Source organism: Dipodomys spectabilis, unplaced genomic scaffold, assembly GCF_019054845.1.
Source record: "Dipodomys spectabilis isolate Male_0828 unplaced genomic scaffold, ASM1905484v1 ptg000092l, whole genome shotgun sequence".
Lineage (NCBI taxonomy): Eukaryota > Metazoa > Chordata > Mammalia > Rodentia > Heteromyidae > Dipodomys > Dipodomys spectabilis.
Window position 1 is genome coordinate 14,277,729 of NW_024870769.1, and position 18,649 is coordinate 14,296,377.

The 18,649-nt window shown below is 41.3% G+C and overlaps 1 protein-coding gene across 2 annotated transcripts in view; it reads right to left on the minus strand.

The window, feature by feature from the left end:
* The window catches only part of Vopp1 (VOPP1 WW domain binding protein), an 88,491-nt gene that overhangs the window by 34,496 nt on the left and 35,346 nt on the right, over positions 1–18,649 (minus strand). Inside the window, exons 1-2 of one of the 2 annotated variants that reach the window (XM_042685052.1) lie at positions 10,162–10,260; positions 5,202–5,260 (exon numbers count right to left, since the gene is read on the minus strand). In XM_042685052.1, the coding sequence (XP_042540986.1) occupies positions 5,202–5,260; positions 10,162–10,167 (65 nt within the window). In that variant the 5' untranslated portion in view covers positions 10,168–10,260. Of the gene's footprint in view, positions 1–5,201; positions 5,261–10,161; positions 10,261–18,649 lie in introns of those variants that run through there. The other variant, XM_042685051.1, reaches the window with a different exon arrangement.

Sequence of the window (18,649 nt, forward strand, 5' to 3'; positions counted from 1 at the left end):
AAATGGCAAATTTCAATATGCATATTAGTCTTGGGTATGCAGATTTCCATATATGGTTTCAGTGCTCTACTTTACAAAAGAAGAAGCTACCTGACAAAGTAAAAGAAAAAAAAAACAGGTAAACAGCAAGAGCAATTGGTTCCATTTATTTATTTATTCATTTATTCATATTTACTATGTTGGCACTCAGGGCTTCAGTCTCTTGCTTGGCTTTTTTGCTCCTGGCTGGTGCTGTACCCCTGAGCTATGTCTCCATTTTTGGCTTTGCTTTGCTAGTGAATTATAGATAAGAATCTTTGGAGGGCTGCACTGAATCTGGATTCTCAGATCTCAGCCTCCTAAGTAACCAGGATTATAGGTGCCAGCCACCACCACACGGGTTGGTTCACCTGATAATCGTTCATTTTGCTATGTGAATTTCATTTTGAAAAACAAAACAGTGATAGAGTGAATATTTGAGCAGTGATCTTTTTTTACACACTTGAAGAAGCCATACTTAACAAAGAGTGCCAGGATATAATTAATAAAGACAAGGAAAGCAAGCTGGTAGAAAATAAGCTGTACAAACATAAACAGGCATGAAACAATAAGCCCTGTGCCTGGCCCTGGGATTCAGTAAACTTATAGGCTATATATATATGGCCTTTTTCTGGGAGTACTCAGGGATCACACAATATGGTATCTAGGGTGCTATGGCTTTCCAGTGGCTATGAGATTAAAGACTACGAATTCATGTCATGGGAATAGGGTAATTACTACCCTATGTGAAGCTCTCAATAATGGCTGCCTGTCATCATTTCTATCCTGAGTTTTCCATTACAGCGACTCAGCTTTTTCATTTTTCATAATAGCACATTTTTGGAGTTCTAGACCCTTCCCACCACTGAAAAAAAAAAAGACAAGGGAAAGGAAAACCAGAAGGAAATGAGAAGGTCTGAGTGACATGGTTTGTCCTCATATATTCTTCCTTTCTTCCTTTCTCTCTCTCTCTCTCTCTCTCTCTCTCTTTCCCTCCCTCTCTCTCTTTCCCTCCCTCTCTCTCCCTCTCTCTCTCTCTCTCTCTCTCTCTCTCCTCCCTCCCTTCCTTCCTTCCTTTCTTTTTGAGCCAATACTGAGGCCTGGGTGTTGTCCCTGAGCATTTTTGCTCAAAGCTAGCACTCTATCAACTTGAGCCTTAGCTCTGTTTCTGGCTTTTGGATTGTCAATTGGATAGGAGTCTCAAGGACTTTTCTGCAAACCCCTCCCCAGCCCCCCCCCCCCCCCCCGCTCTAAATAGTAATCTTCAGATCTCAGCCTCCTGAGAAGTTAGAATTACTAGTGTGAGCCATGGATGCCTGGCTTGTCTTTGTATTCTTTATTGCTAGTTGAATGCAGAAGTAGTCTTAAAATACACCACGAATGAACAAATAAACAAGTACTACAAGAACAGAACCTATTCCTATCCTCTGACAAAAGCTAATCAACAAAACAAGGGGAAAAATATCCAAAGATGAGCACATTGTTGATACACATTGCCTCAAGAGACTGAATAAAAAGAAATGACTTACTAATGCAGCCTATTATACTAGGGGGAAAAAACCCAAAATATTTAATTTCTCTTATCACATAACCATTTTTATCCAACCTGACAACTCTGTAATTAGAGTCAAGATCTTAGAGCTTCTGCTGTCTTTTCCATGTGGGTTTTTGTTGTTGTTGTTTATTTTGCAGCTGCAAAGGCTTTTCTGCCAGGGACCCTGCAGTAAGGGGATTTAGGAATTCCTGCCTGTCAGTACAAAACCAAGAAAAGATTCTGCTAACTTCCAGTGCTTCAGAGATGAGCACCATTTCTCTTTTCATATTGCTGTTCTCAAGAAAAATAGACAATGGTGGGTGTAGGTGGCTCATACCTGTAATCCTAGCTACTCAGAAGACTGAGATGTAAGGATCATGGTTCAAAGCCAGCCTGGGCAGGAAAGTCCCTGAGGCTCTTATCTCCAATAAAGTACCCAGAAAATGCCAGAAGTAGCACTTAGGCTCAAATGGTAGAGTACTAGCCTTGAGCACAAGGAGGCTCAGGGACAGAGTGCAAGCACTGAGTTCAAGCCCCAGGACCAACAAAGAAAAAAAAAAAGATGGATAGATAAAGTGTAGGTCCCAAGGTTTCCTTTATTTGCAATAATTAGTATATGTCTAGGATAATCTTACCAGAAAAGCAGAACAAGGTCAAAGCTATGCACATATGACCATATAAGATGATGCTAAGTGAAATGAACCCCAAGATAGGGACATAAAAGGTTTTATCTTTGTTGCTGTTGTTTCTAATGTACTGTGTGATTTTTTTGTTTGTTTGTTTGTATGTTCTCCCCCTATGGTATAACCCCTGTTGCCACTGTATTTGATTTTGTGCCCTGCATCTTGTGTATACATTTTTCTAATTTGAGGAGGGGAAGGTAAACAATAAAATGCTGAAACAAGGAAACAGGTTTGACCCATTGTAACAATAAGACATACAAGACACCATGTTGAAAATGAACTTTACAACAGGGCAGGGGTGGAGGGAACGGATAGTAGAGAAAAAAACAAAGGAGAGGGTAAAAATGCTCTATAGGAAATATACTCATTACTTTACTCATGTAACTATAACCCCTCTATACAGTATCTTTACAATAAAAAAATCATATACACACACAAAAGTGTATGGTCATGACAATTAAAAAAAATAGCCTTCTGCCAGGTGCTGGTGGCTCACACCTGTAATCCTAATTACTCAGGAGGCTGAGCTCTGAGGATCACGGTTCAAAGCTAGCCCGGGTAGGAAAGTCCGTGAGACTCTTATTTCCAATTAACCACCAGAAAACCGGAAGTGGTGCTGTAGTGCAAGTGGTAGAGCATTTACCTTGAGCTGAAGAGCTCAGGGACAGCGCCCAGGCCCAGAGTTCAAGCACCACAACTGGCCAAAACAAAACGTTTTAAAGCCCTTTGCTTTTTCCTGTACATGAATACATGAGAAGATTGACTTCAGGATCCCTTTGGAAACCAAAGGCTGAAAATATCTCGTCTTTATATAAAACAGCCTAGTATTTACATATGTCATGCATCTTCAAGTAAACTTTGAATCATCTCTTCATTACTTATAATGTCTAACAATGTAAATGCCATATAAATAAAAGCTATATTATATAGATATTTTCTTTTTTTTTCTGTTCTTGGGCCTTGAACTCCATGTCTGGGAGCTGTCCTTGAGTTTTGTGCTCAATCATATCACTCTACCACTTGAGCCACAACTCCACTTCTGGCTTTTTTTTTGTAGTGTGGTGGAAACAGGAATCTCACGAACTTTTCTGCCTGCACTGGCTTCAAACTATGATCCTCAGATCTTGGTCTCCTAAGTAGCTAGAATTATGAGCATGAGCCACTGGCACCCAATTATGGATATTTTCTGAGGGATGAAGAACTCCCAGATAGGGAGGGCCAGCTATATTATGTATTTCCTGTCCAATTACCAAATTTGCTAGAATATACAATGTTTCTACTATAACACAATTAGTGTGAATTCCTGAAAAAACTCACATTTTGCAAGAGTTTTGGGGGAAATCTGGAATGAAGTACTCCACTCAAAACATATCAACTGCAAGGTATAAGTGGCTCATACCTATAATCCTAGCTACTCAGGAGGCTGAGATCTGAGGATCACAGTTCAAAGCTAGTCCAGGCAAGGAAAGTCTGTGAGACTCTTATCTCCAATTAACCACCAGAAAATCAGAAGTGGCGCTATGGCTCATGTGGTTGAGTGCTGCTTTGAGCTGAAGAGTTCAGGGATCATGCCCAGGCCCAGAGTTCAAGCACCTCAACCAACAAAAAAATAAAAACATAAACAAAAACACCTATCAACGGACTCACAACTGTAATCCTAGCTACTCAGGAGGCTGAGATCTGATGATCATGGTTCAGAGCCAGCCCAGGCAGGAAAGCCCGTGAGACTCTTATCTCCAATTAACTATCAAAAAAGCCAGAAGTGAAGCTGTAGCTCAAGTGGTAGAATGCTTAACCTTGAGCAAAAAAGTCTCAAGAACAGTATCTGGGCCCTGAGTTCAAGCCCCAGAATTGGCATTTAAAAAAGAAGAAATAAAAACCTTATCAACATCAAAATCAGTAAGTGAAAATATTGAGTGGTCATTTAGGCACAGGGCCATGTGGCTCTCTGTATAGCTACTGGCTAACACAACGAATATCAAAAATACATAAAAACAATGCACAGTAAACCAAGCCTGGCAAATACTAGGTGGACAAGAGCTCTAAGACAATAGTCATACAAGGGTACAACTTCATCTGTCTGGGGAGGGGACCAGAGAAGGTGACCGTTGTCACACACACACACACACACACACACACACACACACACACACACACAAGCAAGCATGCATACACATGCATATACAGAGAGAGAGACAGACAGACAGAGACAGAGAAAGAGACAGAGCATTAAGCGCTGGTGACTCACACCTGCAATCCTAGCTTCTCAGGAGGGTAAGATCTAAGGGTGGCAGTTTGAAGCCAGGCTGCACAGGAAAGTTTGTGAGACACTTATCTCCAACTAACCACCAAAACTAAGCCAGAAGTGAAGCTAAGACGCAAGTAGTAGAGTGCTAGGCCTTGAGCGATAATGGGTAAGGGACAGGGAGGGCCCAGGCTGTGCTTTTCAGCTCCAGTATTAGAACAAAAAAATAAGAAGACTGAGAGAGGGAGACAGGGAAGAGAAAGATAAAGGGAAAGAAAGAGGAAGAGGGAAAGGAACAGCAAGATAGGGAGAGGGAGAGGGAAAGGGAGAAGGAGAGGGAGAGATGGGTGGTTAGCTAAGGCTCTATCTTGTCCTGTTCAAGGTCAAAAATAAGTCCGTTCCTATTATCTTAGCTCTGTTTGCTTAGGAAAATTTAACAAACCAAAACAACTTCTACTTTCCACAAACATCTTGTTCCTTTTTACCAATCACATTAGAGATAGGCTGCCTCACAGAACAGAGCATGCAGTATTCATATCCTCATCTGAGTGGGCCCAACATCCTTGTGGGGGCAGCCTGCTGTCCAGAAGCAGAGAGGCTTGAAACCTAGAGTGGAAGCTTTCCTCTATCTTATAGCTCAGCTCTCTACCTTTTAAGGAAATAATTCCTAGGCAGTAATGTGACCACAGAATCAAACCAGCAGCAATGTGTGAATACTTACATATAATATGTTGGGTAGAGTCCTTCAAAATACCAGCAATGTTTTTTGGCTTCTGAGCACTAGAAATAGAAGCAAGAGAAATTTTGTTAGTGGTAAGTAGCTTGCATGTTTCTGAGAAGATCTTGCAAAGGTTACAAGGAAGGTGCAGAGGATATTGCTCAAAATATAAAAAGCTGTGGGATCTGGGAAGGCAGTAAGAGGGAGAGACTCCCCCCTCCCCACTTTTTCAAAAGCTTCTTTCTTCAAAAGTTTGAATAAGCTGGGTACTAGTGGCTTCCACCTAGAATCCTGCACTACTCAGGACTGAGATCTGAGGATCATGATGCAAAACTAGCCTGAGCATGAAAGTCTGTGAGATTCTTACGTCCAATTAATCACCAAAAAGCTGGAAGTAGAGCTGTAGCTCAAATGATCAAGCACCAACCTTGAACAAAATAAAGCTAAGGAGCAGCATCCAGGTTCTGAGTTCAAGCCCCAGTACTGGCACCAAATCAAAAAATAAAGTTTTTGTAAGGGATGAAAACATCTATTTTTCTAACTTTTCACATTTAAAAAAAAAGTCATATAAATTTAATTAAACTTTCCAACTTGGGCCTGGCAGAATGACTCCCACAAAGGGCTATTCTGCCATCAACAAAATGGTGACCCAAGAATATACCATCAATGTTCACAAGCACATCCAGGGAGTAAGCTTTAAGAATCGTGCCCCTGGGCTGGGAAGGTGGCTCAGTGGTAGAGTGCTTGCCTTGCATGCATGAGGCCCTGGGTTCGATTCATCAGCATCACATAAGCAAAAAGAAAAAAGCCGGAAGTGGCGCAGTGGCTCAAGTGGTAGAGCGCTAGCCTTGAGCTGAAGAGCTGAGGGACAGCGCCCAGGCCCAGAGTTCAGGCCCCACAACTGGACCCAAAAAAAAAAAAAAAAACCAACCAAGAATCGTGCCCCTCGTGCATGCAAAGAGAACTGGAAGTTTGCCATGAAGAAGATGGGAACCCCAGATGTGTGGACCAGGCTCCACAAAGCTGTCTTGGTCAAAGAAATAAGGAATGTTCCATATCAGATCCATATATGGTTACCCAGAAATTGTAATGAGGATGAAGATTCACCAAACAAGCTCTGTACTTTGGTTAAACTACATCCCAGTTACCACATTCAAATGTTTACAAGTTGTCAATGTGCATAAAAACTAATCAGCAAGTGTCAGATAAAGCAATAAGCCTGAAAATTAATTAAAAAGGTAAGTGATCATCAGGCGCTGGTAGCTCACGCCTGGGATCCTAGCTACTAGGAAGTTGAGATCTAAGGATTGTGGTCCAAAGTCAGCCTGAGCAGAAAAGCCATGAAACTCTTATCTCCAATAAACCATCAGAATACCAGAAGTGGTACTGTGGCTCAAGTGGTAGAGTCCTTGCCTTGAGCTGAAGAGCTCAGGGATAGTTCTCAGGCCCAGAATCCAAGCCCCACAGCCAAAAAGAAAAAAAAAGAAAGTAAATTGATAGACAAACTTTTTTTTTTTTTTTTAGTCAGTTATGGGGCCTGAATTCACGGCTTGGGTGCTGTCCCTGAGTGTTTTTGCTCAAGGCTAGTGCTCTGCCACTTTGAACCATAGCGCCTCTTCTAGTTTTCTGGTGGTTAATTAGAGATAAAAGTATCATGGACTTTCTTGCCCTGGCTGGCTTTGAACTGCTTTCCTCAGATATCAGCCTCCTGAGTAGCTAGGATTACAGGTATGAGCCACCAGCGCCCAGCTGACAATAATTTTTGGAAAAAAAAACAAAGATAAGGGTACTGGGGATCTAACTCAGGGCCTCAAGCGTGCTAGCAGGAAGTATTTTACTTGTATACAGTATAATACCTCAGATTTACAAAACATATATGCAATAAAGCACTAAGACTTCTATTTTTGTTTGTGGAAGACATTTCTTATAGTGTTATCATTTCCAAGTCTTTATGTTTCACAGTATTCCAAAAAGCCATCTAAAAGACCATTCATTCTGTACTGGCAGACCTATGTCTGCCTAGGTCAGAATTCTCTCAGCAACATCTGGCCCAGATGTGCTCTCAAACGCAAGAAGAGAAAGGAGAGGGAGGGGACAAGGAAAGACAATGAACTCCTGCTTGGAGCTTTCCACACTATATCCTCCACCTGATCTGGTGAATGTAAGAGCCCCAAACCCAAAGGGCAGGGCAAAGAAAGGCAGGTGAGTCTGATCTTGGAGTGGGAGGCAGATGCCACCCTACTGGTTCCTATCTCCTCCCCACAGTGAAGAAGACAAACCAAACTTATCAACTACTCAGGGAGATCCCAAAGCAGAAATGCTCTCTCCTTACCTGAGCAAGGATTTTCTGAAATATTTCCACTCATCCCACTTATTTTTGTAATTTACCACTTCTTAGCATTCTGATCCAAGTTACTGGCCTCTGTATATGTAAATAAACTTTTAAAACTGTAATACAAAGCTACTACCACAGTAAGAACTCAGATTTAAAAAAAAACAGAAAAGAAAAAAAGTTTGCTTTGGGCCCCCACAAGGGCTTACTGTCTTGTAACGCCCCATTACTCAAGGACAGAGGGTACCCAGATTGGTCAGTCCCTTCTTGGTTTGCCCCAGACCCAGCAGGTGACTGAGGAGGCCCTCCTGCTACAGTCTAACCAAGAGAGAAATAGACCCAGATTCTACAGCTGCATGCCAAGGCAGAAATAAATTCAAATATTCTGTGTTACTCTGGCTAAATTAGATGGGTTAGAAAACTAGCATGAAACAGTGAGCTTTATGGAATGTGCTTTAAGACACTCAGAAGCAAACTCAGTTGGCTTTCAGTGACCCAATTTTATTAATGAGAAATGAGTTTAATTTAGCCTAGGTTAGCTCCTGTCTACTTCAAGAAATGAGGTTCAGACAGCCGAAGAAATCAATTTATTTGGGCAGGAAAGAGCAATTTCAGGTCTCTGACCCAGGTTATAATTTATTTCACCAATCCTCTGGGGCTAAACTGAGAAACACAGAGTGTTTATTTCTTGTGGCATTTTAAATGGATCTTCTTAATTACCTATCACCACCAAGGAAGACATACCCAAGAATCTGACACCCAAGGTCTACATAATTGGGAAACAGGCTCCCTTGGTGGCTGCTGGACCCACCCCTTTTTTTCTGCAGTCCTTGCTGTTCCTACAGGCAGCCCTTTGGGGACAATCTACAGACTGATGAGCTGGGGCTCGTGGTGGCTGGTAAGCATGGTAATGGACCAGGGCGCCTGTGGCTCACGTCTGTAATCCTAGCTACAGAGGCTGAGATCTAAGGATCATGGTTCAATGCCAGCCAGGGTAGCAAAGTCTGTGAGACTCTTATCTCCAATTCACCACCAGAAAATTATAAGTGGCCCTGAAGCTCAAGTGGTAGAGCACTAGCTTTGAGCTGAAGAGCTGAGGGACAGCACCCAGGCCCATCTGAGCACCAAGCTCAATGTTCAAGCCCCATGACAAACAAAAAAAGAAAACAAAATGGGTGAAACTGGAAATAAAGACACTTGCTTTGGGACTTTTTTTTTGGTCAGTCGTGGGGCTTGAACTCTGGGCTTGGGTGCTGTCCCTCAGCTCTTCAGCTCAAGGTGAGCACTCTACTGCTTGAGCCACAGCACCACCTCCGGTTTTCTGGTGATTTATTGGATATAAGAGTCTCATGGACTTTCTGCCTGGGCTGGTTTTGAACCACAATCCTCAGATCTCAGCCACCTGAGTAGCTAGGATTACAGGTGTGAGCCACCAGCACCCAGCGGTACTTTTTTTTAAAGGGGCTCCCTAAACCTAAGCTGCCACTTGTTTGTTTTCTCAATTTACTTCATTTTATTATAAAGATGATGTACCTCTGTACAATTACATGAGTAAGTAATGAGTTCATTTCATACAGTGTGTTCTGTTCCCTTACTCTCTCCCAGTCCCTGCCTCCCATCTCCACCTATGAGTTGTATAATCCACTTTCCTCTATTTTCCAGTGAGATCCACTGCTGCACCTTTTCACCATTTATCTGGAATTCCGTACCCTCCCTCCACTCTCCTGAAGACATACACATGAATACACTATACATTAGAAGAAGAAGAAGAAGAAGAGGAGGAGGAGGGGGGGGAAGAGAGGGGGAGGAGAATGACAACAGTGGCTCATGCCTGTAATCCTAGCTACTCAGGAGGCCAAGATCTGAGGATAGTGGTTCAAAGCCAGACTGGGTAGGAAAGTCCATGAGACTCTTATCTCCAATTAACCACCTGAAAACCAGAAGCGGCACTGTAGCTCAAGTGATAGAGCACTTGCCTTGAGCTGAAGAGCTCATGGACAGCACCCAGGCCCAGACCACCACCACCAACAACAACAAAAAAGAATCATCAAAAAATTAAAATTAAAAAGGAAGAAAAAGAGAAATCAATCTTGTTTCCATATCTTGGAGTTCATATATATAGGCATATAAGCATTGTTTCTTTGTGTTTCTCTCCTGAGTATCCTCTTTTGATTTCACCGTGTATATCTAGAATCCTGTATAATTTATCACATCCCAGTATCTTTTATATCTAATTTCTGCCTGTCAGAGAGAACATGTGCCATTTGTCTCTCAGCTTGGCTTACCTCAGTTCACATGATTTGTTCTACTTCCATCCATTTCCCTGCAAATGAGATAATTTTATTCTTTCTAATGGCTGTATAAAATTCCATTGTGTATAGGATCCACTCATCTATTGTGGGGCATCTGGGCTGTTTCCATATGGTGGCTATTGTGAATAGTGAGCCACCTGTTTGGTATGCCAGTCCTATACCTCCTGATTTCCAGGATAGCATCAACAGCAACAGAAAGAAGAGAGACAGGATCCTCCCTTCACACCTTCACACCTGTAGTCCTAGCTACTCACAAGGCTGAGATCTGAGGATCGAAGTTTGAAGCCAGACCAGGCAAGGAAGTCTGTGAGACTCTTACCTCCATTAACTACCTGAAAACAGGAAGCGTCTCTGTGGCTCAAAGTGGTAGAGCACTAGCCTTGAACACAAAAGCTCAGGGATAGAGCCCAGGCCAGAGTTCAAGCCTCCAACCAACCTAAAAAAAAAAAGTAGGATCAAAATATTTTACATTTTAGAAAAGATTCTTTTCATCTAGAGAGGGAATGTTTTTATACTTTTGAATTTACATTGTCTCCAGACTATGTGAAGAGCAGGAATACCATGTGATAGATTCAAAATGCGAGGCCTTGATTTTCTTCAGTTAGAGTCTCCCTATGTATATCAGGCTGGCCTCAAACTCACTATCCTTCTGCTTTAATCGCCCATGTGCTAGGATTATAATTGCATGCCATTATGTCTGGCTTGTGTAAGCTTTTGAAATTTTCTATTATTTAGAAAACTCTTAATTCTTTTTGGTAGTTGAACTTAGTATAGACATAGATGATAGAAATAGATAGCTAGAACAATATATACATGTAACAATATATGTGTGTAACTATAATATATTACTGAAGTGAATACTGTTGACAGAATAAAAATTGTGAAGCCACATTAATTCATTGAAAAACACTGAACAAGGCATCAGAAGTTCTGGTAACTTTTGCTGTTAACTCTTTCCTTCAAGAAATAGTTCAATACCGGGTATCACTGCACAAGAGGACCAGCCCTTGAGGTCAAAATGGACAGAATGCTCTACAGGGGCAAAGACATGGAGACAGGCAGAGACAGAGACAGACAGAACCACAGAAAAAAAGACAGAGACAGAGAAAGAGGGAGGAAGGCTCCTGCTAGGAACAATCAGGATCAAGAGCCACACGTTGGCTTTCAATATAGTCCATATCCTTCAAGAAAGAAAGTATTTGCAAACCAAATCCAGATGTACCGGAAGCATCAGGATGAAGGCAAAGCCAGATAGATGTAGCCATGAAGCTGAGATCCATAGAAGAATTTGAGAAGCCCACCAATGATGGTGGGCTCTGAGGTAGCTGAGAAAAGGCAGAAAGAAAACACTGTGAAGTTCCCCTCCAAAAAAACATGCAGTAAAAGAGCAAAGGACTTCTGAAGAAAGATGAACCAAATAACTAGACACCAGCCTCTCATTGCTTTCTTGCTTTTAAAATAGAACACACTCTGACTTTCTTAAATTTTCACTTCATGAAGAAAATAATAAGAAAATATGCCTTGCCTGGATGGATCTCTTTTGGTTCATCTGATCCTTCAACCAGCTAGCATCTTGTTTCCTCCATGTGAATCTTTTTTTTGGGGGGAGGGGTAGAGCCCGGTCGTGGGGCCTGAACTCTGGGCCTGGGTGCTGTCCCTCACCTCTTCAGCTCAAGGCTAGTGCTCTACCACTTGAGCCACAGCACCACCTCTGGCTTTTTTCTTTTTGCTTATGTGGTGCTGAGGAATCGAACCCAGGGCCTCATGCATGACAAGGCAAGCGCTCTACCACTGAGCTACCTTCCCAGCCCCCTCCATGTGAATCTCGAAGTAAGCTTTCTTTTCTTTTTCTTTTTTATTTTTCCTTTTGTCAGCCGTAGGGCTTGAACCCAGGGTCTGAGCACTGTCCCTGAGCTTTTTTGCTCAAGGCTTGTATTCTATCATTTGAAGCCATTGTGCTACTTCCAGTTTTCTGGAGGTTAATTGAGGTAAGAGCCTCATGAACTATCCTGCTTGAGCCAGCTTCGAACCATGATCTTCAGTAAACTTGTTTAATCCTGGAGCAAATGATCTCTAAGGTTCATTTTGTTGAGAGACATCTGTCATATATGCAGAAGACATGCTTCTGTTTTTTTTTTTTAAGGACAAAGATTGAAAGGGGTGACATTGATCAAGATGCATTGTATGCATAAACCGCTTTTTTAAATGGCAAATTCTATGAACAACTACTTAGAGATAATTTTAATAGAGCTATCAGAACAGCCTTAGCAGTTCCTATATAAATAAAAAAATACATTATTTTGATTGAAAAAAAGTTTAACCACATACTTTACATTTGTGTAGTATTCAATTTTTCAAAATATTTACAAAAAGAGTAAACCTCTTTCCACAAAAAAAAAAACCCCATAAAATTTTTTACAAATTATATAAGCTAAGATATCCAGTCAATTTCATGGTATTTGTCTTATTCCCCCAAATCTACACCTTTTATAAGATACTATCCGCATTTCCTAAAGGACTGTCCATCTATATAAACAGAACATAGGTTTGCCTGTTTTCTGTTACTTGGGAGGCAGTGTTAGAGGCTAGGACATTGAAAGAGACTCTGGGTAAAACAGTGCAATATTTCCTTCACATTTACAATGGACATAATCCTAGCATAGCTAACTATTTCTAAGACATTAATTATTAACAAAGCATCCAGGATTCTGAGGAAATCCTTCTGTCAGCAGCAACTCAGTTGAAGGAATCTATAATTTCACCTAAGACAGTCTGTCAAATATACCTTTATGCAGGGAAGAACGTATTGGGATATCTATAGATGTAGCTAAGCCATCCCAAAGATAGATACCCATATTTAGGCAGGATCTAAATAAACCCCAAAGAAAAATCCTTATTATCTCTAACAGCAATCCTCATATTTACACAAACTCTTCTCCATCAGTGTGTGCAGAATATGAGAGGACCCATGATGTCAAGGTAATAAAGCAATGAGTCCTCTCCTAATCCCCAATTAAGAGAATAAGGCAGTAACGATGGTTCGTTCATACCTGTAATCCAAGCTACTCAGGAAGCTGAGACATAAGAATCATGGTCAAAGCTAGTCTGCACAGGAAAGTCCAATTAACAAACAAAAACTCATTAGGTGGAGCTGTGGCTCAAGTAGTAGAGTGCCAGCCTTGAGTAAAAAAGCTAAGGGACAGTACCTAGGACATGAGTTCAAGCCTTAGTACCAGCATACTCTCTCTCTCTCTCTCTCTCTCTCTCTCTCTCTCTCTCTCTCTCTCTCTCTCTCTCTCTCTCTCTCTCTCTCTCTCACACACACACACACACACACAGGTCTACCACAGTAAGACTGATTAATTGAATTTGTGAGACCTGAAGCCTGTGACTTTGGAACACACAGGACTAAAGAGTCAGGTCTAAGAAATTCAAACCAAAGTGGATTTAAATCTCCTTTGGTTCAGTGCATGAAATGAAGTAGGACCTACAGATGAATCACAGACAAACTGAAAAACCAGTGGTTCACTAACATTTAGAAAGAAAGGCTTCTAATTTTACTGGTCATGGCAATAGTTTTAACCACAGTCTATGGAAAGCCAAAGAATCCGCAATTTGCTTTGAGATGGTGAGACAGCCCCAGAGGGAATGTCCCCCTGACACGGGCATTGTCAAAGGGGAGCGGCTCCTTGCTGTGCCACAGAACCATTTTCCCATCCATCAAAAGCTGAACCTGACACAAAGGCAAGGAGATCCCAGCTGCACTCAGTTCCAGCTCAATTAGGGAGGGTCCTTCCCCACATAACCCAAACACAAGACAAACTCACAGTCAGCTAATAAAGGGAGTCCCTTAGTCTCTGGAGAAATAGAGACAAGGATTTATGCAGGGGATGGCACATAAGTCTCTCAGGATCTCTAAACTTCAATTAATAAATAGGAGTAATCATGCTTTAAATTCCCATACTGGAATTCTCATCTGTTTGCAAAGTGTTAATTACTTAATCCTGGGGTTTTATGGGCAGTCTGTATTTCTTTATCAGCAGACATTAGTTATTCAAGAGCAGAGTTCACTGTGACATTTCTGCATATCCCCCTCTAGTTTACCCCCTCTATAATTCTCCCCTCTCCCACTTCTCCTTCTTGAAACAACTTCAACAGGTTTCATTATTCTATTTTCATGGATGCCTATCAACTATGTCCACTATATTCATCCCCATTCACCTGGTCCTTAGCCCTCCTCTCGTTCTGATAGATGGCAAAAAAAATAGTAGCTGCTTTAAATATAGACTGTTTATTATCCACAGATGATTTTCAAATGAGATGACCATCCTAGGAACTATTTAGGATATCCATGTACAAATGAGTAAAGGAAGCTCTCAGAGAGCTGATATAACTTCCAAAGATAACACAGGAAGCAAGCACAAAATTGGGATTAGATTTAAGGTCTGTGGTTTTCAATGTGTGTGTGTGTGTTTTCTCTGACAGGAAATGGATGTTGCAATTTCCTGTGTCATCATAATACATAATTTTGTCCTTTGGGATATTTGCTAAATCTTGCTTAGGGAACAGAGATTTATTGTATCATTTCACTATCTAAAAATGATGTTTGCATCTATATAAAAGACGCAACACCTTCAAACTCCGCAAACCAATCCTTATGACTTATTAGAGATGATCTTGCAGTATCTTTCGATTCTTACTGCTATCATTTTTACTGCATCTCTAAGAGCAAAAGCAAGGCACATGGGGGTGGCCAAAATCTTCACTAAAAAGCCTACATGTCTGCTCAAAATGACTACAAGCAAACCTGAGGGAAAGCATCTAAAGTTCATGCAATCGGCAATCATGAAAAAAAAAAATCCTCTTCCAGAAACTCAGAAAAGTTATAAATTGCTAAAAGTACTTAGGTCACAGAACAATATGAAAATGAATGTATGGGCTTCAGCCAAAAGGGTCTATGTGACAATTTTTCCAAATGCTTCAAAATCTCATTCATTCAAAACCTGGTAACTAGAAGATTTAATTAGAATGGTCTGCAAACAGCGATAACAGATGGAAATAATAGTGCTACTGTTATTATTGGCTGGCAATAAATGAATATAATCAACCTTGATTATGGACCCAACTCAACAAAAGCAATGAATAGAGACCAAATTTTCAGATGTCTCCCTAAGAACTAGAAAGCCTCTCCACATTTGAATGTTTTGGCATGAGTGTAAGGGCACATTAAGGAGAAGATGTGACCACCTGACATTCTCTGGTCTTCTTCTTTGGTGATACCAAAGGAAAAGACTGTGAAAAGTACAAGAACACTTATTTGAAAACTTTTGATTTGTCCATTAAAGGACAGGAACATATTAACAAGGCTAGTTACTTCCATCTACTGTGTCCCAGAAATAGAATAATACATAGCCACTCCTTTCCAGTTGGGCCTTCAAGCTCTGCCAGCAAATCAAAAAAATCTTCATCATCAGACTAAGGGATAATTAACAACTTTTCATTTTCGGTAAACCAAAACACCTAGAAAGATTACGAAATACTGCAGATCCAAGAACAAAATGCCAAAAAAAAAAAAAAAAAGCATGAAGGTTCCATAACATACCCTAATCATGTGACTTCTATTTCAGAAAGTGTATCAGACTCTGCTGACATATAAATTCATAATAAATCCTCACTAGAAGGATTACAAGAATCATGGTTAAATAAAGACCTACCTGTTAAAGTTAAAACTCACTAACGTCTCTGTGAATAGTGGCAGCACAGAACCTGTGAAAGTCACTGTACTGAGTTAGAAAGATTTGTGCTAGCTACCATATGGCTAAGGCAGCCTCTAGTGTAGTAACAGACCCTGGTATGGGAAAAATGTGACTCAAAATTCCATTTCCACTTCAATAAAACTGGCCTTGTTCCATGACACACCTTGCTATCATCATCTTCCCAGGAAGGTGTGGGAAACACATGGCATCCTAACAAGTTCCACATCCCCTCAATTCTGAGAATCTGGTAATATTACCTACATCAGCTCTTTGCCAAAAGGTTAAGAACCTCTGATATCTGGTAGTATCTAAACCAAAGATAGAAAGCTATTACCTTGGATCTAGGAGACTTTCTAACTTAAATTGATTTAATCATAAATGTTAAGGGAATACATTTTCACAGACCTATTTTGGGGAAAAGAAGGGGTCAGTTCAATGTCGTCTTCAATTACTATGTATTTGAAAGTATAATCATGCTCCTTTCTCTGGGGTTACAATTCAAGACTTCCAGTGGATGCCAGAAACTAATATATATGCTAATAGAGTATATAGTATATATTATATACACTAGATATAGTATGTTTTTCCTCCACCTACAACTAATGATAAAGTTCAAATTATCAATGAGGAACAGGAAAATATTTACAACTAATAATAAAATAAAACAATTAAACAGTGCACTGAAACAAAACATAAATATAGTTTATACCCCTTTCTCTCTCAAAGTATCTTACTGTACTGTGTGGCTCTTTCAGACTCCTGTGCTACAGGTGTCTGAACCTATGCAAAGTGGAATTGGTCTAAGGATAACAAGTTTGAAGTCAGCCCAGGCAGGAAAGTCTGAAACTCTCATCTCCTAATAACCACCAAAAAAGCCAGAAGTAGGGGCTGGGAAGGTGGCTCAGTGGTAGAGCGCTTGCCTTGCATGCTCGAGACCCTGGGTTCGATTCCTCAGCACCACATAAGCAGAAAGAAAAAAGCCGGAAGTGGCACTGTGGCTTAAGTGGTAGAGTGCTAGCCTTGAGCTGAAGAGCTGAGGGACAGCGCCCAGGCCCAGAGTTCAGGCCCCACGACCGGACCAAAAAAAAAAAAAAAAAAGCCAGAAGTAGTAGAGCACTAGCCTTGAGCAAAAATGCTCAGAGATAGTGCCCAGGTCCTGACTGAGTTCAAGCCCCAAGACTAGCACCAAAAAGAAAAACAAAAGAAGGTTCCATCAACTACTTTCAGGCTCCAACATAGAAGGCTTGGTGCAACTCCATGTCTTCTGTGGAATGAGGCGCCCACGTGTTGCTCCAAAGGACAGTATGTATGGGAATCAGGCAAACAGATTTCCCTTTCTCAGAAAGCTCAACAGTGTTTACCCCATAACTAATATTCACTTGGGGACACATTTATCTAGGAACATTTAAAGTAATTTCCTTACAATACTTCTGTGACTTAGATTTCTCTCTACCACTAAAGATAAACACCCTATTCTGATCAGGATTCTTATTATGCATTGTCTATCATCTGTTTCTAGCCACAGAAAAGAGAAGTGGCAGTGTTGTGATATGCCATTGGGGAATCTTCTAGATAAATAGGTGCTGTCCCTGGGCTCTTCAGCTCAAGGCAAGTGCTCTACTGCTTGAGCCACAGCACCACTTCCGGTTTTCTGAGTTGTTTATTGGAGATAAGAGTCTCACGGAGTTTCCTGCCCCGGCTGGCTTTGAACCATGATCCATAGATCTCAGCCTCCTGAATAGCTAGGATTACAGGCGTGAACCACTGGTGCCCGGCTCCTCAAAAGCTCTGTACTTTTGTTTCCTAGACCTTGGGGTTACTAATGCACCAGTATATCAACCCATTGTACCACACATCAATTTCATCTAACTGATTGCTACTCATCAAATTTCTTTGTAAACACAAACCTACCAAGAATACTAATGACCACTTTCCTTCCCTCAAGCCATCTGGGCCCTTGACATTTGAAACATTTGAGAATTTCCTATAATCACGTGCATTCAGCAGCTGAGTGTTGCGCTGGTTTGAATATGGTTTACATTTATCATCCAAGAGTTCATGAGAAGTAGTTGGATACCCACAGTGGTGACGTAAGAAGTAGAGGACCTTTTAAGACATGGAGTTTAGAAGTAGATAACTAGGTCATCTGGACACCACCTTCATAAGAGATTAATATAGTTATTAATGTAGTTTCGTTTCCATGAGAGTAGGTTATTAGCAAAGATCAAATCTGGTGCCCAAAGTCTTCTGGCTTCCTGTTTTCAGTATGTGGCCACTTCTGCACACATCTGTTTATCTCCCTACTTGGCCATTCTGTTCTAACGTAGACAAGGGAGCTTCTGCTGTCACTATGCTGTGGTATAGACAAAAGGTCCTTCTCCATTGAGTTTGAAAAGATAGGGCTGTCTGATCCTGAACTTCTGGCTTCTAAACTGTGAGCTAGATAAATACTCAGCCTTGAGTAATTTTTTTTTTGTTTTTGTTGGTCATGGGGCTTGAACTCTGGGCCTAAGCCCTGTCCTTCAGCTCTTCAGCTCAAGGCAAGCACTCTACCACTTGAGCTACAGCACCACTTCCGGTTTTCTGGTGGTTTATTGAAGTCTCACAGTCTTTCCTGCCTGGGCTGGCTTTGAACCATGATCCTCAGATCTCAGCCTCCTGAGTAGGTAGGATTACAGGCGTGAGCCACCAGCGCCTGGCTGGGTAATTTGCTATAACAACATAAAATGCACTAATAAAAGGTGTTCAGGGCTGGGAAGGTGGCTCAGTGGTAGAGCGCTTGCCTTGAGTGCATGAGGCCCTGGGTTCAATTCCTCAGCACCACATAAGCAAAAAGAAAAAAGCCGGAAGTAGCGCTGTGGCTCAAGTGGTAGAGCGCTAGCCTTGAGCTGAAGAGCTGAGGGACAGCGCCCAGGTCCAAAGTTCAGGCCCCACGACCCGACCCAAAAAAAAAAAAAGGTGTTCATTTCTGCTCTCTTCCCTTATTCTTCTTAAAAGGAAGCCAATGACCAGTGTGTACAGAGTGAAAGGGGGAAAAAAGAAAAAGAAAAA